The sequence below is a fragment of the Protopterus annectens genome, chromosome 1.part2 (assembly GCF_019279795.1).
Source record: "Protopterus annectens isolate FY-2018-M chromosome 1.part2, PAN1.0, whole genome shotgun sequence".
Lineage (NCBI taxonomy): Eukaryota > Metazoa > Chordata > Ceratodontiformes > Protopteridae > Protopterus > Protopterus annectens.
The window spans coordinates 663878361-663904898 of record NC_056727.1 but is presented as its reverse complement, the minus strand read 5'-3'; the positions used below and the strand labels follow the sequence as shown (position 1 = coordinate 663904898).

Here is a 26538-nt window from a genome sequence, read left to right as displayed (position 1 = left end):
CATCAGTGTGATGGCTTCCTCTCATGGTAATCTGCCATGGTTATTGCTGCATTGGCCTAGCACATTGGCCTGATGTGAGGTACTTGGTCTGGCCCATGACCATTCCAGCAGTGGTTTGTGAAGAGGTCAATAATGTCTCATTCTTGGATGGTACAGTGTGTGTGTCTGTGTGTGTGTGTGTGTGTGTGTGTGTGTGTGCTTATGCACATGAGTGTATATGCATGAGCTCTGTTCATGCATGTGTGTGTTGGTGTGAGCTCTGTAGAATTTCCAACCAAAAACTTTTACAGTGACCCCTTACTGATGTCTGTAGTATTTATTTATTTATTTAAATTTGTTGACCGGGAGTGTCCGACTGGACGTGGGTCCATTTTCAGCGGAGGCCTGGGGAGAAAAGCTCCACAGTAAAAAAAAAAAAAAGTAGTTACATTGGATTACATAGCGATTAACAATTTAACATAGAAATTACTTACAACATATTTACAGATGAAGAACATAGTACATCAGCAGACAACTAGAATCTTTATCTGTGAAGTACATAACAGGCATTAACAAATGTAACAATGAGAAGTTCCTGCTGTATAATAAGTACTAGGCTTATGAGCATCTGAGCTTGCTATCATCAAGGTAGTTAGTGGAGGTGAAAGAAAGGTAGTAGTTGGATGGGGTGGATGATATTAGAGTGGGAGTTGCAAGGGCATAGCCAGCATGTTTTTAGGTGCGCTTTTAATAAAGTTTTGAAGTTGGTGCAAGATGGTACAGAGGTAATTGTGGGTGGGAGTGAGTTCCATAATTTGGCTATGGCGCAAGAGAATAGTGCTTCACCAGCAGAGTTATTGGCTTTAGTGATCTGCAAGTGATTTTTGTTGCTGGATCTTAGTGGTCTGGTGGTGCGATAGGATTGGAGTAGATTCTGGAGGGATGGGACATTTAGTGGATGGTTTACTAGTTTGTGGGCGAATGAGAGTTGATACCACTGAAGGAGGTGAGGGAGTTCAAGCCAGCCCAGTTCAGCAAGTGAGAGACAGTGGTGACTACGGTAGGATGCCCCTGTGGCGAATTTGGCAGTTTTGTTGTAGCAGGTCTCTAGCTTGTTTATATCACATTGCCTTAGGTTGGTATATACTGGAGAGGCATAAAGTAGGGTGGAGATAAGGTGGGAATTTGCTATTGAAATCTTTGCTGCTTTGGTGAGAAATTGTTTATTTCTGTATAATGCTCCTAGTTTTTTCTGGACTTTTTTATGATCATGGATATGTGAATATCAAATTTTAGTTTATTGTCTATTTCTACTCCTAGCAATTTGGTGTGTTCAGTTGGGTATATAGTGGTGTTGTCTTTTGCTGTGATGTTAAAGTGAGAGTTGTTTTGAGTATGTTTGGTGGGTTGGAAGATGAGTAGTTTAGTTTTGTTTGGGTTGAGTATTAATTGGTCATCGGATAACCATGTTTCAACAGAGGAAAAGGCTTCCTGTGTGACTTTTTGCAGTTTGGGTAGGGACTGGGCTGAGCAGATGATGGTCGAGTCATCTGCGTATTGGATGAGTGTGCCATGTTTGGTGGCAGAGGCTAGATTATTGGTGTAAACAGAGAAAAGTAGGGGTCCAAGGATGGATCCTTGGGGAACCCCTATGGAGACAGGTAGTTGGGGAGATATGTCATTCTGCCATACAACGGATTGTTGGCGGTCAGACAGGTAACTCTGAAACCAGTTGGTGACTGATTGTGAGAAGGATAGGTTATTGAGGACAGAGATAAGTTGTTTGTGTGGGACCATGTCAAATACTTTAGATAGGTCTAGGAAAGTAGCAGAGGAGAGATAACCATTGTTTTTATGCTGAAGGATAGTGTTAGTAAAGGAGAGTAAGGCAGTGGTGGTGCTATGGTTTGGTCGGAAACCATGCTGAGTACTGGAAAGGAGGTTGTTAGTAAGGAGGTAGTGTGAGACCTGAGAGTGTATGCATCTCTCTAGTATTTTGGAGAGTGGAGAGAGAATAGCTATGGGGCGGTAATTGGTTAGTTCTGCAGAGGGTCCGCCTTTGTGGAGGGGAATTATACATGAGACTTTCCACAATGTGGGAGTAACTTTCTGACAGAGATCGGTTAATCAAGATGGATACTGGGTAGGCCAGAACATCAGCTGCGATTTGTAGGTATTCACTTGGGAGGTTGTCTGCTGCTAATTTGGTGGGTTTAAGTTTAGTTAAGAGTTTTTTTATGTTGGAGGTAGGCACAGGAGAAAAAGAGAAGGCAGTGGGGAGATTACTAGTTGAAGGTGTGGGTTGGAGGGGAGGGGGGTTGTGTTGTTTAGCTAGTGATAGTATGGTTTGGGTGAAGTGTGTGTTGAATGAGGTAGCAATATTTTCTGAGGATTGAGGGATGGTAGGAGGAGGGGTACTGACTTTACCTGGGTGGAGGATGGAGTTTATGGAGGACCAGAATTGTTTGGGGCTGTGTTGTCAGGAGTCTAGGGCAGACTGGTAGTATTGGAATTTGTCCTGTTTTATTAGCTTTTTGACTCTATTGCGTAGTTCTAGGAATGTTTGTCTAGCTGCGGGGGTTTTGGTTTTGCGCAAGTGCTCCCAGGCTTTATCCCTGTTTTTCATTTCTGACTTAGTGGTTTTCTGTAGCCATGGGGAGGGTTGTGCTTTGGTTCTGGAAAATCTTATGGGGGCATGGTAATTAAGGATGTTCAGGAAGGTAGTATTAAAAATTCAACTGCGTCATCTAGACTGAGGTACTTTAGAGCATGCCAGTTACATTCTTTGAGGGATGAGATGAATGTGAGTGGGTTAAAGTTTTTTTTTTTACGTATTTGACGATAGATGACAGGTTTAGCTTGGTACAGGTATTTTTTGAGTAGGAATGTTGGGGAGTGATCACTGAGGCTATCTGATAAGCAGCCTGTTATATATGACTGGGGGTTCTTACTGACTAGTATCCAATCCAGGGTAGTGTGCTTGCTGGAGTTTTTATTTATCTTTGTTGGTGACTGGACTAGTTGGGTGAAGCCATGAAGGTGTACATGATGGGTTGGATTGTTGCCAGAACAGGATTGCCAGTCAATATTGAAATCACCTAAGATGATAGTTTCTTGGGGGAGATGGTGGGAAGACCAGCTGAGGACGTTTTCTAGTGGAGGGATGTTTTGGCCAGGTGGGAAGTAGCATCCAATTATGTTGATGGTTTTGTTTTGGTTAATTTTGAGGTTGGTATATATTATTTCTTCATTGCCTATTTGTGGAGCTGATGATTTTAAGATCTGGATGTTTAGATGCTGTTTAAATATTATAGCTACACCACCTCCTTTTTTGTTTAGCTGGTTTACTCTTAGTATGCCGTAACCTGTAGGGAGTATTTGCTCACTGGTAATGTGAGGTTTTAGCCAGGTTTCTGTCAGGATGACAATATCTGGGGAGTATAAGTCAATGGTGGCATGGAGTTCATGGGCTTTGTTGGATATGCTTCTAATATTTAGGCTTAGTAGAAGGAAGTCACTTGGCTTTCTATTGGCTGTAATATGGGAGAAGTTGTGGTTTCTAGTCTGATTATGAGGACTGGGGTTGGAGATGGTAGGGCCAGGGTTGAGGTGGATGTCTCCACTTAGGGCTAGTTTTGATATGCATGAGATTATTAGTTTTCTCAGTTTTTGAATGTGTTTGTTTATAATGGAAACTTTATGATTGTGCTCTGTGGGTAATAGGTATGGTGGGAGGGTTACTATGTTAAGTTGTAGGGATGCTTTACGTTTGAGTAATATAGTTGGTAGAATATGTGGGGGGTGCATAGGGATGGCTCTTGAGCTGGTGGGAGGGGAGCTGAGTATGGGTGAGACATGGGTGGTGGTGTGAGTAGTAACACAGTGGTAGTGGTTAAGTGGGGGAATGATGGAGCTTTGGTAGGATGTAAGATATGCAAGGAGAGTGCATGCAGTGAGCAAAGGAAAGGTATGCTTGTACATGTCAGTTGAGGAGGTGTGAAAGTAGAGGGAATATGGAGGAGGTAGTGTTGGGTTAGCGCTGTGGTTGGCTATTGGAAAGATGGGAGGGGTTTGAGTGCAATAAAGGTGGGACCACTGGGGGCGGAGGGAATAGGGGGCAGGGTGGGGAGCGAAGCGGGTAGAGACCCTGTTAGGGTCTTGTATGAGGGTCTGGAAACAATCACAAAGCAAGACAAGTATGTGTTAAGAAACAATCACAATTGACCAAGGACTGCTCTGAAACTGTAAGTCTTTTCTTAATTTCTCAGGTGGAAAAACAGGATAACCTTGTATCAGTAGGCTACTGTGGTCATAGTTTAAATTAACAAACACACAGTATTGATCAGTTATGGATACTATTTGCTAACAGAAGGGAATAAGAGAAAGTGGAAGATGTGTGTGGTGGTGGGGGGGGGGCTGCTTACAGCCAAAGCACAGTGCTCTCCAGGGGAAATGAAGATTGGCTCAAACAGGTAGACACATACTCAAAGTTAACTGTAGCTGTTTGCAGACAGTTCAGACCCGGACTGCGCTTCTCTTATAAGAATGTTAAAGGTGGTACCGCAGTTGAATACTTAAGAGTGGTGTTAGGTTCAAAGTTAACTGTAGCTGTTTGCAGACAGTTCAGACCCGGACTGCGCTTCTCTTATAAGAATGTTAAAGGTGGTACCGCAGTTGAATACTTAAGAGTGGTGTTAGGTTCAAAGTTAACTGAGCTGTTTGCAGACAGTTCAGACCCGGGCTGCGCTTCTCTTATAAGAATGTTAAAGGTGGTACCGCAGTTGAATACTTAAGAGTGGTGTTAGGTTGGAGAGACGCTGAGCCTTCATGGGGCCTGTAGCAGAGTGGATTGTAGTTTTACTTTACTTTACAGTATGTTTTTACTGTTACAGCTGTGTGGCTGTCTGGGGTCATGACCTGACACATGCTTCAGTTCATTTTAGCTGTTGCTGCAGTTTGGCTTGTAAATGTATTGTCAGTGCTCCGTGGTTCACAGATAGTGGTCGGGTTTGTTTCTGTCAGTGAATGTATGTATACTTGCCTGCTTTGCTTTGTGTAATGGAGAACTGCAGAGTGGTTATGGTGGATGACTAACTGAAGTGAGCACAGGTCTGAGTGAGAGAAGATGAGCACTATGGAATAAGTGCTCTTCCAAAATACAGTTAATTGAATTAAAATAGAGTGCTCTGGAACTTTTGGGCAACCGCAAATAGCCTAAAAATGACTGGGATGGAAAATATGCTAGCTGCAGTAGACATTTTTTTTTCATTTTCCCAAATACCTGAAATTGCTAGCAAAATGGATTAGGCAGTCAGAAATATAGAAAGGGAATTGGCAGGGAGGCGAAGAAAAATTGGCCATGTTTGCTGACGATCAGGATATTAAGATGTGAAATGCTAGGAGAATTCAAAATAATCTCAGTTTATAAAATAAAGATAAAACCAATGTAATAACAATTAATTACACACCATCTTTCAGGTTAATCCAGGAGTTCTCATATTTATGGGGGCACTTTACATTAAAATCAAATATTTAGGAATCTAGCTTTCAAAAATGGCAAAGACGTGATTAGCGAGTCCTGGGAGCAAGTATGGGAGAAAATAAGTGCAATGATAAGAAAATGGAAGAGAGCTGGATCAAAGGCTCCAAGCCATGAAAATGTTTATAGCGCCCAAAATAGTATACATACTGCAAGCAAAAGTGCATGATCCAGGGAAGAAATTCTGGGACAAGCTCAGATAGTTAATAATGCATGGAATGAGAGATACGCAAAGGAACAGTGGCAAAAAAAGATACTACCTTAGGGAGAGGAAGGGCTGGAAGTCATGAATTTGTGCAAATACCACCAGGCATCCATCAATCCACAACCCCTTTTTCCCATTTTTTGCACATGGGGGCGGTCCATATGGGATAAACAAAGAGGGAATACAGAAATGGTATGAAGGGAATAAGAAACTATATTTCTATGAGAATATCTGCGAAGAGGAAGAAAGGGGGTATTGAAATATAGGAGAGTTACACAACATTTATGGCAAATATAATAAGGAATTATTAAAGAGAGACATTAAAAAAAATCTGAACTCATTAAAAATTTGAAAGAAGCCTGAAACGAGAAAGTAAATGAACAAAAGATTACTTAATTTCAGTCTATGGAGCTGTAATTCAGAATAGATGAGTAGAACAGTGAAGGCAACAACCTGACTGGTAAACTTTCACAGACAAGGAAATAACAGGAAAGTTGGTGAGAAGTCTATGGGGCACTAAAGATAGCAGCAGAATCTTGAAAATTTAGAATTTTTGGTAGAAATATCTGCACATTTATTTCTACAATCCACATTAGAATGTTTCCTGAAATGAAGGAAACTTGTTGGCAAAGTGAGAAAGACTCAGCAGTGCTTAACTGTTGTCATGTGACTTTGAAACTTGTATGATTGTAGCTGTGCTTTATGATGTGGCAATTATACAGTGATTTGTTTACTGTACATATTTCTAGTAGGCTAAAGCATTCTTATCAATATGAAATGAGTACTTTTCACTTAAGTTATATGGAGAGTTTATGGCGGCCCTTATTTATGAAACACTGTCATGAAGTTCCTGTGTTGGCCAGCTCAGGAGGATATGAATGCTGTAAATAAATGACTAGATTCGCTGTGCTTTAGAGATGAATAAGCACATAAAGTATTGATTACTGTCCTATTATTTCTTCCTGTAAGATCCTCAGTTATGGTGTGAATCATGTAGACACATGCACTTTTTATTTGTCTCTATGAGGCATACATAGCCAAGGAAAAGAAAAATATTAAAAGCAATGAATGACTGGAAGTCCATACTTGAATCGTAGAAGTCTTTCATACAAACAGTCTTGTGATCCTGAATAGCTTACATAAATGACATGTACTCCATATGTCCTCTAAAAAGCATATCACTGAAATACCAGTGAAAATTTTCTGAATTACTTTTGAGATACTTTAATTCGGCCATTATCTGCATCTTAATGTCTTGAAAAACATATATTTTAAGATATAGTTTTCTCTGTAATGTAACAGTCTGACTTAATTTTTTTAACCTGTTACAGATATTTCCGGGAATGTTCTGATAAAAATGGCAAACAATAAGTTATTCTTTTCTAAGATTGGAACAGAAGATACAATAATACTCCCTGACTGGGAAAATGCAGATACTGACATGATCTTTTACTCAGTCCCTACTGGAAACACATATGTTTTGAAACTGAAAGGAACATGGGTGCAGAGACAAGTCTATCCTCTAGAAATGGAAATATTCAGTGCAACAGCCAATCTTACAAATGGTTGTTTGTATACTAAATTCTATCACAACATGAGTGTTCCAGTGTACTATCTGGATATGGGTGAGCAATTATTTGCCTGGGCTCAGATTATTTATAAGGAGGACTTTGGAATAAGTATGCGGCTGGCTAAAAATAGAGATTTACTTCACGTGGATCAAAATATGGAGCTTGAAATAACTAATGGAATGTGCATTAGGAATTTGGTAAGTTGACCTGAAATGCTGTAAATTTTATGTAGCTGAAAACTAGATGTTAATATAAAACTTCTTTCTTTTTATTTTCTTGACCTAGCTGACCATCAGTTTGACTGCTCCCATGGCTCCCCTGATGTTACTTAATGGAGGGAAGGGACTAAGAAATGTGAGTTCATACTGGTCTTTTCCCCTCACCCAGTTTATGCTGTCATATGGCAGTCAGGGAGAACAGCATGGAGTGGAACTAGCAGCTGGCAGCATCACCTATGCTGGTGACAGGGCTTTTCTAATCCCTTCCCCTGGATGCTGACACTCCATGGAATAGGCTGAGTGACCCATGAGATGTAGCTTGTAAGACCATGCATACTCATGGACCCAGTGTTGTTAGGACTCCTTGGCCCAGTCACACATTCCAACCTGATGACATTTGACTCTTGGCCTCCATCACGGCTCAAGGGATCTGCCATCTGCAGCATTTACCTTCTCCCCAGGATGAGCATGCCCATCCTCCCTGCCAACCCAAGTGTATGAGCCATTAATCAAAAACAGGTCTCCAGGGCTGTAGTTAGGGTCGCTTCCTTCTATGCCATTGGGCTGGTCAAAATATTGATATAAAATTAATGTTTTCTGTCAAGATCTCTAATGAGAAAAACTAGCATCAAAGATGTAACACAGTTCTGTAACATTATTTATTATTTCTAACATAAAGATGATTTTAATGCTGATCTTTATTGTAATAATGACTTTTTCTAGTGCTTCTGTATTCAAGCTCGTTCACTTTTGCACCTGTTTGATTTGTGGGCAACTCCACTCTCCTTCATGCATCATCTGAGGACCTCCTTTGAGTGAGGATCAAAATACAGTATTCATAGACTTTTTAGCTTACAATTTTGCCTTTTTATCTGTGCTGACTACTTTGCTTTGGATTTAACATATTCAGAAATCGAGGGCAACAATTCACTTCCAATGTTTTATACAACAAAAAAAAGAAGAAAAGTAGGCTTTCATATAGCAAGTAGTGGGCTGAAGTGAGAGTCGGTAATATAAATACAGTTTTTTTAACACCTTTGCTAAATTTTCACATAAAACATGGACAAGCATACATTAACAGAAAAGAAAGCAAAACATATTAACATTTTTTCCATTTACATACTTTATAAAACATACATGTAGTCTTTCTTTCTAACTATCATCAGTCCAACATTATTTACTTAAATTACTCATTTCCTGCCTTCCCTTAAATCTGACTTCTCCTCCTGAACATTATTCTGCATGTATTGTTGCCACAGTTTCCATTATTTTCTGAAGCCGTACTTGCAGTTTTTCCAATTGGCAAAACCTCCTTTCTCCATTCTTCTGTTGGCTTAGTTTGTGGAATACATTCTGCTACTTTATAAATATAATATTATATATGTTTTTTATTATTCTCCTTGTAACTTGCTTCTTCCCTTTGTAAAGATCTCTCTTCCAGTTCTTTTATCTCTTTTACAATATTCAATATTTCAAATACAGTTGGTTTAGACTTTGATTTCCATTTTCTAGTGATTACTTTTTTGCCAGCCAACAGAATTAACCTTAACAAGGTTTTACTATGTCTAGGCAATTCAGATCCTAAGTCCCAGTGCAAAATAATGATTTCCTTAGCTACAGCCATTTGCTCACCCAATGTTTATGACAGAGTATTCTGTAGGAAATTTTTAAAACCTGTCAACATATTACTCTCCAAAAACATATGTTCACAGTTACCTCTTTCTTCCCTAGCATACCTCCAACATTTGCTGTCTACCTAAGAAAATGATTTGAAGTCTTCTTGGGGTATAATAATCTCTAAGCAAACACTTCCATGCAAAAATCCTAAATCTTTGACTTTGCATACTTGGGAGCCATAAAGATGTCTTCTGATTTTTCCCTTGTAAACTGGTTTTCCAGCTTCTCTTCACAGTCATTTTTTATCCTCCTCTGTTTGATTCTTATAGTTATCATGCAATATTTTATATTCCCTACTAATTATCACTATTTTAACAGCAGCTTCTGCTCTAGGTTCAACTAAAAACTCTACCAGATCGCGTCCTTCACTTAAGATTCACATACCCCTTTATATTTGCCAGTACTCTGATATTAATCCCTAGTAGGGAAGGCAGTCTCTAGCCTGCAGTCCAAATGTTTTATTGGCCTCATCCCACTCTGTTACCATTCTGTCTCTCTAGTTATTTGCTCCCACTACCTTGGTTCCTTTGCTAGTTTTCTCCAGTAAATTCCAGTCTCCTCTTGCTTATTTTCTGTAGCCGTACTTGCAGTTTTTCCTATTGCCAAAACCTCCTTTCTCCATTCTTGTGTTGGCTTAGTTTGTGGAATACGTTCTGCTACTTTATAAATATAATATTCTATATGTTTTTTTGTTATTCTCCTTAAAGATCTGCATCCAAAATCCAACTCTCTCCTTATTTTATATGGGTCTACTTCATATGTTTGAAATGCCAGAACATCAAACCTCTGATCATCGAAGACCAGTGGATCGAAGTTCTGAAATATCGAACCTACAAAAAAAAGTAAAATGTGAACACTTCTGATTTCATGTTTTTGCAGGAGGGGGCAAGCCCCCCCTGCACCCCACATCCTCTGCTACTTAAATATACCAACTCCAAGAACACACTACAGTGAAGAGAATGGTAAAGTTCCCGTTCCACACTGTATGGTGATCTACAGTCACAAAGTTTGATATTTTGGAACTTCGCTCTTCTGGTCTTCGGTGATCAGAGGTTCAGTGTTCCAGAATTTTGAACATATGAAGGGGCTCCATATATATATTTATGAGCTTTAACTGTGTAGCTCTAAAATATCACTTCAAATCAAGTAAACCTAAACCACCTTATTCTATTGGAAAGATCAACTTAACTCTTGCCTTCTTCCCTTTCCAGATAAATTCCTTCATCTCTTTATTATTGTCCACAACTTCTCAAGTGATTGATAAAATGTCTGACCTGTATATAAAACTAAATGGGCTAAAAACATTTTTGCTGCTTGTATCTTACTATCCATATCCATAAACAAAAGCTTACAGTTTTTCAGTTTTTGTATTAACTTTTGTTTAGTCTCTTCTCATATAACCTTAGGTACCATAACCGAGACCTTTTAAATCCATACACCTAAATACTTAACCATATTTATAGGGACATAATAAGATGACCACTGAACCTATTAACAGCTATAGCCTTTGTTATATCTTCATTAATGTTATATCCCGAAATGACATGCCGCTGTCTCAAAATGTTCCACAATACTGATATGTCCTTTTCCAGATTTATCAGGCACAAAATAATATCATCTACAAATAAAGCCAACTTTTCTTAATTGCCATACCAAATATATCCTTGCAGTTCTAAAACTCTTATGTTTTGCCAATGACTCTAAATATAAAGCAAATAACAAAGGGGAAAGAGGACACCCCTGCTTAGTTCTTCTGTTCCAATACCTCTTATCAAAGAAGAACCCTCTAATTTTATTTCTTGCCTCCGATCCTTCGTATATCATCCTAATTAACCTTATTATCAGAAAATTAAAATGTTTCCATTGCACTACTGATAAAATCTCAGCTTGCTCTGTCAAATCTTTCTCTGAATCAAGACACACCAGTAACAGCAGTATTTTCTTACATTTTGCTTCCCGCTGGTTCAACACTGTTCTTTAATGTTGTCAAATGTTTGCCTCCCCTCCACAAAACCACATTGATCCATATCTATCAGTTTTGGCAACAGCTTTGTCAGTCTTTTATCTAGTATAGACATAAACACTTTATAATCATGGTTTGAAATTGAATTGGCTATATATGAAGCTAGGTCTGATGGATCCTCACCATTTTAGGCAATACAGCCACCACAGCTTTCTTCTAAGATGTTGGTGCTTCCCCTCCTTTTAAAAGACTGTTAAACAAAACATCCCAGATCTTTATCGCTTTCTTTGCTCCTAACATTAATTATACATCACTCTTTTTATCTTATCTCCTCCTATAGTTGTTGAGCCTCATTTACCTCCAAACAGAGCGTAATTGTCTTCCATAAATATTTTCATTTGTGCTCTTTCTTGATTTCCACATTTATCTGCTCTATACAAATTTTCATAAAATTTACGAAACATCTCTAATACCTCTATAGGATCTCTGGATGTTCATTATGTTGATCACTGCTGCAGTAGTCTAACCGATTTTGGTTATATCCTGCTAAGGACATAACAGCCAGCCACCTTTCAAAGCTTCAGGGCACCTTCCACACACTCAAACTGTCAGGTAGCTTGAGCTGAGCTGACTGAAAAACAAGTTTGGGTGCAAAGCCCTTCAGTGCTTTACTACTGTTAAAGAGTACACTCAAATGAGGCTTTAGAGGATTGATGGTACGCTTGTGCTTTACCTTGCTGGGCTGATAAGTTCCATGTAGAGAAAATAACTTTAGTTTTCTTAATTTTGTTGATGTTTTATTACTTTCATCTTCAGGAAAGTTATTTTAAAGCTAGGAGTGTTGTGTTTTAATAGACTGTATTGTAACTGTAACATATTTTTAAATGGATAACTCGTTTTTTTCTGTAAGCTTAAAAGTGGTGTAAAGCAACTGAAAACATTTTTATGTGGAAAAATTGTGTTTGTTACTTTTGTGAGGATAGCGTGGTGTTTTAAAATGCTTTTCACTGTTTTTCTGTCAAAAAGTAACTTTTTTTGGAGATGCGTTTAATGGCAATTGCTGCTTGTCTTCCTCAGGAAAGAGGCACCATTTTTAGCTTGACCATGGAACAGACAATGGTTCCAATGGTTAGTTCTTGTTCCAGCCACAAAAAGAAAAACTTAAGGAAACAGCCTTTGCTGCCACAGTGGGCTAGCAATTTGCCTCATCCCCAGGTTGGTGGTTCTGCTGTGGTCATTTGTTGTACCTCAGACCAGTCATATTATACCCCAGATCCCTTTGGTGTAGCACCTACAGCCAATATGGACAGGAGAGTTAGCCACATCCTCTACAACCTTTGAAGTCCCCTCAGTGAGCAAGGAAGAACCAGGAAAAAGGGAAGGTGTTCCTGTTGTGTCAGAATGCTATGCCTATCCGTGGGGAAACTGCTACTGCCATTAGTAACATCATTGGTCCCATTTTTCCTGTCAAAAAGAAACATTAAACCAAGCATGTATCTACTCCTCCTAAAACTTCTTTGGATAGGAGTAACTTCTTGGGTCTGGCTTGGGTTTAATTCATGCTACTGATCCTTCTTGTAAAGTAGTTTCTGGTAAAAGAAAGGGGGGATCCCTCTTTTCTTGAAGAGATTCAAGATTCTGAATCTGAAATGGAAAAAGAAGGGATATATGTAGCTTTTTTCCTCAGCTTTCTGATTCTGACTCAGAGGAGAACCCGGTTTCTAATTCTTCCTGTAGGGGGGTTTCTTTCTCTAAGATTATAGAATGTACCAGTGTTTTCCATGGAATAACACTGAGGTTTCTCAGTCCCTCAGAAAATACTATGAGTTGTTACAGAAAGAGTTTCCAGAACCTATATCCATTCCTCCTGTTCTGTATGCTTTAGAGGATGTGTGTGTTACTGCCTGCAGTTTTCCTGATAGCCAATCAGCTACCCCTAAAAAGGCAGATAGGATGTCTGAAGCTCCTCGGTCTTTTAAATTTTCATACCCTATTCCCAAACCTGACCCAGCAGATACAGCTTTAGTTGATCCCACTGCTGCTAAGAACTTAGTTAATTCCAATCCTACTGTTTCTGATAAGGATGGGAAAGTATTGATATGTATTAAGAAAAAAAGTGTATACTTCTGCAACTTTGATTTTCAGGATTTTGAATAGTTAAGCTTGTATGTTTAAAGTTTATTCTGACAATTTGTGAAAGTATGAGGAATGTTTTATTTCCAGTTTCTTCTTGTTAGGAAAAATCTGCTTTAAATAACTTATTTTTTTCTATTGTACATGTAGACTTATTATTTACAGTGTATGTATGACTCTGTTGATACTTCTCTCAGGGCTATGGCCACTGGTACTGTTCTGAGGAGGTTTGCAGGGCTGCTTTCTCAGACATTTCTAGATGATGTTAAAAATGAGATTCCAAATTCTGCCTTGGATAGTGATTTATGTCCCCCCCCCTCTGCTGCAGAGGTGATCAAAAGCATGATAAAGGGGGCAAACTGATCTGAGTTTTCATCTCATATTTTCCAAAGGATTTCTATCATCTCATCTAATTTTGTCAAACCCCCCCCCCCCCCAGAATAAGCAGTCTTAAAAATACAGATAACAGATGTTTAAGAAGAATAGCAAGGGGGTTCCAGAAAGAAGTCTCAAACCTCTCAAAATGAATGGCAATCCAATAAGCTTGAATGAATTTTCAAGAGACCTTGCAACCCCCTCCTACCTTGGCCCCTTTTCTTCTTCCAGAAAGTCTGAATCTCCATTTTTCTCTTTGGCAACAGATCGTTTCAGACAAATTAGTTTTGAAAATCATTTATCAATGTCACAGATGGCAATGGGGAGAAATTCTTCCTTTTAAAGGAGTCATTCCTCATTTTCCAGATCAGACTCTTGTTTCCACTAGGTCTTCATCACATCCTGTTTCAAGGAATGATAGAACCAGTTCCTCCTTTCCATGTGAGAAAAGGTTTTTATTCAAGGATGTTCCTAGTGCCAAATAAAGAAAATACTTGGAGACTAGTTCTGGATCTTTCTTTCCTAAACCTGTTTGTGATAGTGTCCAAATTCAAAATTATGCTACTTCACAACCTGTTACTTTTTCTTCCTCTTTCAAATTTCCAGGCAGCAATAGACCCGCAGTGGTGGTGCTGCGGTAGCATTGTCACCTCACAGTAAGACGCTGTCCGGTTCGATTCTCAGCTGGAGCGTCTTCTGTATGGAGACATGCGTGAATGGGTGTTCCTTCGTTGAAGGTTGTGGGTCAGGGCAGGTAACTCTGCACGTAAAAATCAACTACCAATCATTAGCGGACCAGAGTTCCGCTGTGGCGACCCCTAACCGGGAAAAAGCCAAAAGACACAACAACAACTAGACTTAAAATATGCTTATCATCACATCCCCATTCATCCAGACTTCAGAGGTTTCTTAAAGTTTTATGTGTCTAGATCACATTATCAGTTCTCTGCCTTACCCTATGGACTATCCAGTGTATAAAGTGTGTTCACAAAGTATCTAGCTCCAGTTATAACTCATTGCAGGCTACAGAGTATCCACTTTTTTCATATAAATATCTATCTATATATATATATATATATATATATATATATATATATATATATATATATATATATGGATTCACTTTATATCCTCGAAATACTGAAATATCGAAATTCTGTATTTCGAAGCTATAAAGTCGAATTTTTGAAACCACGAAATTCAAACTCTCGCACATTGGAGATTTCGAATTTCACACTTCTACTGTACACACACACACACACACACACACACACACACACACACACACACACACACACACACACACACACACACACACACACCATCCTCCCCACACACACAAACACAAGCTCTCCACTACATAAAAGCAGGGAGGCAAGCCCCCCTGCACCCCCCACACACCCCCACTTAAATATTCTCACTCTGAGGTTGCACTACACACAAACACACACAAAACACCACCACACAAGATACACTCTCCTCACACACAGACATCACAGCAACAAAACAGCCCCCCACATTATGCCAATCGTTTTTACTAAAAATATATATATCAATGCATTTCTAATGGATATACCTTCTTATAATAGTGAATACATTAATATTATGTAGGGGGCTACGCCCCCCATACCACCCATTGTGGGGGGCTGTGCCCCCCACCCCCCCCTTATTTAATATTCTCACTCCAGGGTTGCACTGCAATGGGGCAGGGGCTATATTCCATTTTCGACCAAATGAACTTCGACCAAGTGAGCTTTCAGTCAAGTGAGCTTTCAGTGAAGTGCAATGCTTGGTATCATTTTCGACTAAGTGTAATTCGACCAAATGTATGGAATCCATATATACATATATATATATATATATATATATATATATATATATATATATATATATACAACTTGCTTATCTCTGCAGAGTCTATTTCAACATGTCAGGAATCTCTCTTTTGGGTGAGAGATGTCTTACACAAGATGAGATTCCAAGACAGCATTCAGAAGTCTTTCTTGACTCCTTTTATACAGGGTTATATTTCTCTGATGTTAACTAGAGACCTCAGTTTAAAGAGCATTTCTTCCACATGAAAAAATAGATGTTTATCTTTGTCTTTTTCTAAGGTTTTCCACATAGACTTTAGACACTGCAAGGGTATATGTCTGGATTTTAGGACTCATGGCATCGCTGACTCTCATGATATCCCTGGTAATAATAATGATACTCAACATGAAAAAGATACAGTAGTATCTGAAATATCTTTGGTCCCAGCATCAACACCCCCTTTCTGTTCAAATCACACTCCTGGGGTTCTTCAGAACAGAACTATTTTGGTGGAGACAACAAATATCAGAGAAAATGGAAGCAAGTGCTATAGAAAAGGACCAAAAACAGTAAAAATTCAGCATAGGATGCCCAATGAAGTACAGCACACAGGTTTATTCAGAGACAGCACACCATGAAGTAAAACATAAATGCTTATATTCACAAGTAAGTTTTCATCTATACAGACTTCTTCAGATGCATAAGTGAATATAACTCACATACAGCAGTTAAAATACTTTTAAATGAATAATGCCTCTTCAATCACAGTGCAGCTACTTGAAATGTGACAAGTTAAAAAAATGAATATATATATAGAGAGATAACATTGAATCACATGAAGTAAGTATTTAAATACATAATTAAACACATGTTTATTATATAAAACTTAAAACACAAGTACCCAAGTTTCTTAAAAAGTTTTCTACTTAAAATAATAAATAAAACTCTTCGGCCATATAAATAAAATCAGTCACTAAAAAGGAATGTTTCTCAAAAAAAACACTAGAGGGAGTATTATCATTTCAAAAAATATTTTAGTGACTGATTTTATTTATATCTCCAAAGAGTTTTATTTATTATTTTAAGTACAAAACCTTTTAAGAAACTTGGGTATTTGTGTTTTAAGTTTTATATAATAAACATGTGTTTAATTATGTGTATATACATTTACTTCATGTGATTCAATTATATAAATATATATTGAAAATGACAAAACTTCATAATACTGAAGACCAAAATACTGAAAGCTCAAAATACTGAATACTCAAAATACTGAAACTCAAAATACTGAAAACACATATTATGCGTAAACTCAGCTTAAACAACATAAATCGTAACAATGTCTACCAAATATATGCAGGGGGGCAAGCCCCCCTGCACCCCCACACCCCCTGCTAATTATATATATCTACTCCAAGATTGTACTGTGCAATCTTGGAGTTGATATATTTAATTAGCAGGGTGTGCAGGGGCTTGCCCCTGCATATATTTGGTAGAAATTGTTACGATTTATGTTGTTTAAGCTGAGTTTACGCATAATATGTGTTTTCAGTATTTTGAGTTTCAGTATTTTGAGTATTCAGTATTTTGAGCTTTCAGTATTTTGGTTTCAGTGTTTTGAGTTTCAGTATTTTGATATTTCAATGTTATGAAGTGAATATATATATATATATATATATATATATATATATATATATATATATATGTATTTTTTAACTTGTCACATTTCAAGTAGCTGCACTGTGACTGGAGGGGCACTATTCATTTAGAAGTATTTAAACTGCTGTGTTTGAGTTATATTCACTTATGCATCTGAAGAAGTCTGTATAGATGAAAACATACATGTGGATATAAGCATTTATTTTTTACTTTGTGGTGTGCTACCTCTGAATAAACCTGTGTGCTGTACTTCATTGGGCATCCTGTGCAGAATTTTTACTGTTTTTGGAGACAACAAATATGCTTAAATCCAGGTCTTCCCATCTCCTTCCCCTGCTATAAAGCAGTCAGCCACCACAGATGCTTCAGACTTTGCTTGGGGAGCAGTTTCAAGAGGGATAAATGTGCAGGGGATGTGAGATACAAAGGACAGATGCAAGCACATAAATATAAAGGAAAATCTTGCCCTGAACAAGGCACTCATCTCTCTGAAACATCTTTGGTCACCAGGACCTCTTCAAGTGGTTACAGACAATACCACAGTCATGTGGTACATCAACCATCAAGAGGGAACCTGGTCGTACCCTCTTTGCAGACTAGCCATGTTAGCTTGGGATATAGCTTCACAGCAGAATCTCACTCTGTAGGCATCCTACATTCCATCAGAGCAAAACTGTGCCACAAATAAGCTGAGCAGAATCAGGGCAGTCCCTCATGAATGGAAATTAGATCGGGGGCTTTTTCCAAGATTTGATTCATCTGTGTGGAGTTCCTGAAGTAGACATCTGTGGCTACTCTCTGAACAATCAACCTGCAAGATTCTGTTCTAGGACTCCATGCAAGAAGGTCTGGAAGACAGACGCCTTTTCTTTTTCTTGGACAGGAATGTTCATGTATGCTTTTCCACTCTTTCCAATAATATCCAGGATACTTCTAAAGATTTAGAAGGAATTCCCTATGATCATTGAGGTGACTTAATTCTAGCACAGGCAACCATGGTTCTCCCTTCTTTTGGAAATGACCAGGGGCAGTTATCACAACCTTCCTTATAGACTGGATCTACTCACACAAAAAAGGGGTGGTTGATACATCTTGAAATCAATCAACTTCAATTGACTGCCTGGATGATAGGCTCTTAATTCATTTTGGGAAACCTTTTGCTGAGTATGTGCAGCAAGTACTAACAGAGGCAAGAAAACTTACTACTTGAAAATCATATATTATAGGAAATGGAAAAGGTTTTCTAGTTAATTCCAACAACATAACCAGCTCCTATTCAGGGCTAGTTGTTTTCTGGTTCTACAGTACTTGTGTGAGTTACTATCCTATAGCATTTCTACTTCCTCTGTAAAGGTTCTTTTATCAGCCATTTCAGCTTGCCTGCCCATGGATCATCCTTTTTATTTTCATTCTCATATCAAAAGAGTTTTGCATAAGAGGCCTTCAAGAAAACTGCTGATCCCTCCCTGGGAGCTCAATGTTTTGTTATAGAAATGAACACTTGCTTCATTCGAACTAGCTAATCTGGCTGACTTGAGGCTCTTAATATAGAACACAGTTTTACTGCTTGCTCTGACATCTGCAAGAGAGGTTTCTGAGTTGCAAGCTTTTTACGGTGAGTCATCCTTATTTAATTTTCCATAGTGGTATGGTTTCTTTGAGAACTAAACCTGTTATGCTTCAAGTAGTATCCAAGTTTACTTTAAGTTAACTACCCATCTCCCCAGTTTCTTTCCTGAACATAAAAAATGAGGGAGAAAGGATACTCCGTACCTTGGATGTCCACAGACAACTCAGGTATTATCTTGAAAGAACTAAATCTTTCATATTTTCGGATCAATTGTTCATTTTCTGTGAGGGAAAGAAGAAAGGATAACCTGTGTCAAAACAGACTAGTTCCAAACTGTTGTCTAAGGCTATTACCCTTTGTTATACTTATAACAAAACTATTCCAGGTGTAGTCAAGGCCTGCTAAACCAGTATCGTGGCTTCATTTATGAATTTTTTTTGAAAGGGCTGAATTCTAGAAGTATTCTAAAAGCTGCTACTTGGTCTTCTGTACATACATTTACAAAGAACTATAAGCTTGATTCCTTTTCTTGGTGCAGATCAAGTTTTAATAAGACCGTTTTCCAGGGGCTTCAGGACTCTTCTCCTTCCATCTTTCAGATATAGCTAGCTAAGGTAATCTACCCATATCACTAAGGCTACTGCATCAGTGATCAATTTGGTGAACATAGTACAGTTGTGTAAGTAAAGCTTACCATAACAGTAGATGTTAGAATGATCACAGCTTTTTGGTGTGTTTTGTATGCTAGGGCTTGGACATTTTTTTTATTATTCCTAGCATTGTCCTTTCAGGGTTAAACCTCCTTGTCTATTCTGGCAGGAAATCTCTGAAGGGCATTTGTGCCTAAAGTAGTCCTTTAGTCAGCTCAGCTTGTGTTAAATTGAATTAACAACAGGTTACACAAAGATACTGTATAACTGTATATTCATATTTACTGAAAGGTTTATTGAAACAAGTTGACCAAGCAGTACCCTCAAGATTTTTACATTTTCTTTATAACATAGATTACTGTCAGATTTACTGTACTTCCTCAGATGACTCAAATTACAAAATGTCAAGCAGACAGTTCTTTACAGTCACTTTTATGTAGCTTCAGACTTCTTCCTTGATGAAACATTCTTTTGCTGATTAAAGCACTCTTTCTCTGCGTCCTTATCTCATCCAGAGAAAATTGGTTACTTAGCGGGCTGAATTGTTCTTTCATTGATAGGATAGTCTGTAACTTTTTCTGCTGTGTTAACCATTTCCCTTTAACAGGTTTATTCACTTGAATATCTGTATAGATTCAACTATTTATGATATTTCAACAAACCTCTATTGTCAATGCCATTTCTTACAAAAACATTCAGAAGTATAATACTTTTTGTTCCACACAAGCACATTCTGTTAAGCTAATCATACTTGTTTACTGCATATTTCTTTTCTGTACTTGCAGATGCTGTGTTGCATGGTATTTCTAAAAATATCACACTGTTACTATGACAGAAAGCAGTTTTACCAAACCTCTGTTACTATGAAAGAAAAACAGTTCTACCAAATTATATATATATATATATATATATATATATATATATATATATATATACACACACATACATACATATATACTATCAAATGCATATTATTACTATGAGGGAAAACATTTTTACTTTATATAATTCTATCAGCTCAAGCTGCCTGACAGTTTTGGCACAAAAAAATTTTTGTGCTCTGAAGATGTTATAAAAAAATAGTTGCTTAACAACAATCTCTCTAAGCTCATATGCATTATCCAAATACTCCGTTAGTTTCTCTTTAGCACTCTGCAGTTCTGCCTCTGCTTGTTCTCTGAGAATTTCCTTACTCTATAGTGCTTTAACCTCTGTCAGCCACTCTAAATAATTTCTATGTTTTCTTAACCATATCTCTTTCTTTTTTAATTCTACCCTGTTTTTAAACTCCATTTTCATCCTCCTCACTAGCTACCATCTCTGAAGAAATTTCAGTCTTTCCTAATAACTCTCAAGTAATTTCAACTACCCAATCCTTTATTTCCTGTCTTTTTAGCAAGTAGTGAGAAACTGTTAGTGTCTTGTTTTTGCTTCATTAGCCTGTATTTTTATCTTACTATCTGATGTTGTCTTTTTCATTCATTCCTCAGCTGATATGTTTGAATCCAAGACTCAGATCCAACTCGGTCACTTCTACCAGATCATTGGATCCAAAATTCTCAAGCTCCTCCCTTTACCCATAACGCCCTCTAACCTAACATATCACAGATCTCATTTGCCACCATTCAGCTTCAGACTCTGATCCTATCACTCTCGAGCTTTGGAGTTTTATTTAGCCATTTGTTGTGAGTTTTTGTCTCAGATTTCGTCTATTATATTTTTCTAATTCTCCCACCCTTAGTCCTTTTAACTCATTTCTGTATTCCTTTTGGCTTTAGTTTCTTGATACCTACTTAAAGTACCATAGCTAATACTCTTTGCTTTATGAATACTTGTTTGCTGACTTCTTTCCCTTTTTCCTTCACAAAAAAAAAAAAAAAAAACTTTTCTATCTTTAGTGTTTTTAGGTCTTTCTCTACTTGGACAACAATGTCTGATAAGCCAACTGGATTTACAAAGTGTGCTATCTGTGGGTATAGTCTTCCCCGTTCAGTTGCCCATAAGTGTATTGTTTAGATCTCACAAACTTGGATGTGGATTATTCAATCTGCTCTGGATTTAACTCCAGAGCCTTAACTGAGCAGTGGAATAAATTAGTCTTGAGAGGCCTTCTTCCTTCTTCCTATACTTCTTCAGTTGCTGGGGCAGAAACCCCTACCAAAAAACTGACAAGGGTAAGTCAGAGTCAGCTGTCACTGAAAAAGAGTACTGTAAGAGGTCTTCAGACCATTCTTCCTCTTCGGCTCCTTCATGGGAGATGCATAAGAAATCAGATCTGACTACCTCGGATCTGACTGTTTCAAAACCAAGATCTCCTCAGATCTGTACTCTTCTAGTCCTATTGAATCCAGTTTCTTCACGGCTCCCTTCTTCTTTCCTGGAGGGATCTCCATATAGGCCCTCCTGAACTCCATCCATCACATCATCTCTTAGAACTTTCAGAAGCTTATCAGAAGCCAGTGTGGATATAATGATGAGGAAGTTTGCCAGAGTGCAGATCCAGATGGGGGTACTCCCAGCTCTGACTCCCACTGGTTTAGCGAGCCGTCCTTTGTCCACTTCCCCATTGTTATCGCTTTCTCTGATCCAACCAACTATTTTAGAGCCCTCGGAACCAAGATCTCTGGAGGTGTCTTCATCAAATCCAAAGACAGTCTATTCTTTGACTTCAGTGATTTCCCTGAGTTGACCAGCTCAGAGCCTTTCGAAGCCAGAAGACTGCCGGAGCTGAAGCGTCGATGCTTAGTCCGGGGGTTGGAATTTACTTCGAAGCTTTCAGAGCCATCTCTTCCCTTCACAGCCTCAGCTTGGGTCTGACTCCTTCCTTGGGTGGAGTGCTGGTAGGGTTGTGGGGCTGATGGTTTGAGAACTTCCGGCTCCATTGCCATCAATGTCTGTGTCCCCTAAATTTGAGGTTGTGGAGAGGGATTTCTCATTGTCTAGAGAAGGGACATCCCTGCCCCACTCAGATTAGACCACTTTTGCCTCACCTGGTTCCCTGAATTGAGTATTTTCCATCCATTCCACTGAAACAGCCAGTCCAATGTAGTCTCCATTCAGTCTGTCAGGACATTGTCATCTCTTCTGATACTTCTCCAGACCACCTCACAGAGAAAGTTCCTCAGAAGAGAACATGTAAGAGGAGGAACGTAGATTCCTCTCAGGAATCTCTCATGGAGAATAATGATTTTGATGACTGGGAGGTGGTCCCAAGATCTCGATCTGAAGATGTCTCCTTTGCAGACATCTTGGAGCTCTTGAATCAAAAGAAAGTTAGTCCTCTGACATCCCTTCCCAGGAGGAACTGGTGTTCCCAGAGGCTTTTGGGTTTGGCCCATCTTCTTCTTGTGTGACCCCCCCCCCCCAGTCGATGAGCTCAAAGATTCTTTTTTGTCATTGGGCTTGGAAGTAACTGGGCACTGCAGAACCAATGCCAAAAAGACCAGACAAAATTCTAGCCTCTCCTAAAGACCAGGAACAATGGAGCAAGGGAGTCCTGGTCAGTGCCATGGTTATGACTGCAGCTGGTAGGAGAGAACTGGCAGAACAGAGTTCCTCTGTCCACCCCCCTAACAGAGAGTCCAGGGCTTTGAACAGATTTGGAAAGCACATGAATGCATCAGTCACCTTTGCCCTCAGGTCACTAAATTACTTGGCACATTTTATGAGATTGCAAAGAGATCTGATCAAGGAGCTTGCCAGATCTCTTTCTGGTCTATGTCTGCCAAGGATAAAAGTAGGATCTCCTCACAACTGGTCACCCTCCAGTCTATTTCAAGCATGATCATGAGGTTGATCTCCCATGCAGCATAAGGTACCTCACAGGCAGCAGGTTCAGGCATAGCCATTAGCAGACATGCCTGGATGTGCCTGTGTGATTTTGCAGAACCCTTTAAGTCTTCATTCATCAATGCACTTTTGATGGCTATTCCTTATTCATCCCCAAGGTAAAGGATACACTCTTCATATGTGAGGAAGTGGGAAAGACCCTCTCTTCCATGGGTGTATGTTTTCCAACCCCTCAAAGACCTTTCTGTAGGAATCAATGATGAGGTAGAAGAATGTGGCATAGAAAAATCCTTGGGTCCTTTTCAAGACTCATGTGGAGAGTGTTCCTCCAGAGGCAGAGGGGAGAACTCAAATGGAAGACACTGCTCTTGTGGCAGAGATGGCCTGCAGAACCAGAGCTTCAGAGGTTCCTTCTGGGATAAGCCGTATTAGCACTCCAGAAAGGAGGCCCAGCTGTTCCCATCTGGAGGCAGTCAGGGATGTTTGTCTTTGCACTAGAGAGCCTGGCTATCTATAACAAAGGATTCCTGGGTGCAGAGAATCATATCCAGATATTATATTATATAATTTTCTCTGATCCTCCCTATCAGTGTGAAAAAGATCCCTGAATTTCCACCCAGTCAAAGGGAAGCAGCTACTATAGAAATAAAAAAATTGCTAGGAAAAAGAATCATCTAACAGGTGTCCCTAGACCAGAGAGGATCCAGAACTTACTCAAGATTGTACTTGGTGCGAAAAAAGACTGGGAACTTGAGACCAATCCTGGATCTCAGCAAATTAAATCAGTCTGTACAATATTCAGAGTTTCAGATGGTTATGGTTTAGTCCTTTTTGCCTCAACTGCAATAGGATTATTGGATGTGCTTGATTGATCTTCAGGATGTGTACTGTCACATAAAAATAAACAGGTGCTCCAGAAGATACCTGCAAGTCTGGCTAAGCACCAGTCATTATCAGTTCAGAGCCCTGTCCTTTGTTTCCACCACAGCCCCCAGGGTGTTTACCAAACGCATATCATTGGTAGCAGCTTACTCAAGAATGCTGTGATTCTGAGTGTTTCCATCCCTAGGCAACTGGCTTCTAACTGCCCCAACCAGGCATTGACTTCTACAGGTAAGGGAATACTTGATCCAGTTGTGCATCCATCTAAGAATCACAGTCATTTACAGCAAATCACACCTCACACCTACCCAGTGTCTAGAGTTCATTGGTGCTCATCTGGTCACAGTCAATGAGATAGCCTCTCTTCCCTCTACTCAAATACTGGCACTGAGATCCCAAGTCGACAAAGTTTTGTAAAATTCTTCTCTTTCAGTTCAATTAATCTTACAAGCCCAGGGATCCATGGCAGCGATTATCACCCTCGTTCCTCTGGCCAGGTTTCACATGCAAATTTTTCAATGGACACTTTTAGTCCAGTGGTCCATTCCTCAACATCCATTAACAGCTCCAGTCAAGATCACACAAGTGTGCAAAAGATATCTTCTTTGGTAGAATCATTCAAATGAGCTTTCTGAAGGCTGCCCATTTGTTCTTCCACAGCCTGTGGCCACAGTGACTATGGATACCTCCCAACTGGGGTAGGTGAGACATTACTTGGGAAGGACAGGGTAAGGTACGTGGTCCCTTGAAGAGGTTAAGACACATATCAATGTCCTGGAATTGAGAGAATCCTCCTAGTGATGCAGGCCTTTCAAAACACTCTCCCATCTGGGATAATTGCCATTCAGACGGACAGTATGTCAGTATTCTGGTATATCAACAAGCAGGGAGGAACCAAATCTTAAATAATGATCAAAAATAGTACTAAACAAAGAAAAAAAAAATAGCCACACAAACTAGGAGCTGAACTCACTTTATATTAACCAGATCTGGTACCTCTGCATTTCCTCTTCAAGGATAACTCACAGACTCAAAAGGCTCCATTTATACAACATTGCCCCCTGCTGATTAGTTAACATTGTTCTTCAAATACACGAATAATGCTTTATTACAAAGTATATAAATATATAAACTTTATAAAACATTCATATGTAAAAAATTTACCGTAAAGAGCTTGTGTTTCTCGTTTTTTTGTTTTTGTTTGCTTAGGAACCAAATCTTACCAACTTTGTCAAGAAGCAATGAAAGTGTAGTAATGGGCAATCTTTTCTGGTCACTTCCTAATAGTAATGCACATTCCATGGAAATCCAATGTGATTGTGGACAAACTAAGCATGTCCGTTCTGATGCCTCACAAGTGATCCCTCAATGTCAATGTGGCGCAGGGTATTTTCTATCAGTGGGGTCATCCATGCTGCAATCTTTTCATCTCTCCCTTCAACAACAAATGCAGCTGGTTCATTGCCCTGATCCCTGAAATGGGGTGTCACTGAGAGATGCTTTAGTTCATGACTGGCCTTCGAGTCTCCTTTACGCTTACCCACTGTTACCTCAAATTCACAAATTTTTATAGAAAGCATTCTGGTTGAAGAGTACAGTTACCCTCAGTGCACCTTTCTGGCATTGTCAGATTTTTTTCCCCTTCCTCTGGCTTCATGTTCTGCATCCGCACCGGATACTAGATCCCACTCCAGATGTCCTGTCTCACCCAATTTGTATGACTCATCCAGACTTAACAGACCTCAAACTGTATGGTTTCTCCAGTTCAACTGATTACTACACAGCCCAGGGTCTCCTCCCTAGTCCATCATATCTTGTTATGTTCACAAAAAAATTCTACTAGAAGGATTTACAGGAGTAAATGGAAAATATTTATTTTCTGGGCCCTTAGCAAGAACCTAGATCCCTTTTTAGCAATGGTGCCATCTATCCTTGAATTTTTAGTTTCAATTTTCAATGAAGGGGATAGCTTTTCAACTATTAAAGTTCAATTGGCTGTCATTTCTAATTTACACCTGGTTAAAAATAACTCTACCTTAGCCTCTTCTAAGCTATGCAAAGCCTTTCTCAAGGGAGCTTTTTAGTTAGTCCATTGTTAAAGGATCCTACTTCTCCTTGGGATTTAACTGTCATGCTTCAAGCCATGACACTCTCCCTTTGAACCTTCTGCCAAAGCAGATCTTAAACTTTTGTCTTGGAAAACCATTTTTTTCTGGTCAATATTACATCGTCTAAATGAGTATATGAACACCAGGCTCTGTCTTCTAAACCTCCTTACCTGTTTTTTCACAAAAACAGGATGCCCCTGCAAACAAATCCATTCTTTTTGCCTATGGTAGCTTCTGAGTCCAACATAAACCAGGCCATTAATCTACAAGTTTTCTTTCCTAACATTTCAATTAAGGGGAAGTATGTGTTCCACCTTTTGGATGTGCATAGATAACTTTGCTGTTATCTCCATAGAACAAAGACTTCAGGAAGTCTGAACAGTTGTTTATTTCCTTTTCTCCTAA

General features: G+C 39.0%; 1 protein-coding gene across 1 annotated transcript in view; it reads left to right on the top strand.

Moving 5' to 3' along the window:
• Window positions 1-26538, top strand: part of CATSPERE (catsper channel auxiliary subunit epsilon) — a 207788-nt gene that overhangs the window by 164888 nt on the left and 16362 nt on the right. The window contains exons 3-4 of the mRNA XM_044060190.1: window positions 7055-7491; window positions 7580-7648. Of these exons, the coding sequence (XP_043916125.1) occupies window positions 7055-7491; window positions 7580-7648 (506 nt within the window). The remainder of the gene's footprint in view (window positions 1-7054; window positions 7492-7579; window positions 7649-26538) is intronic.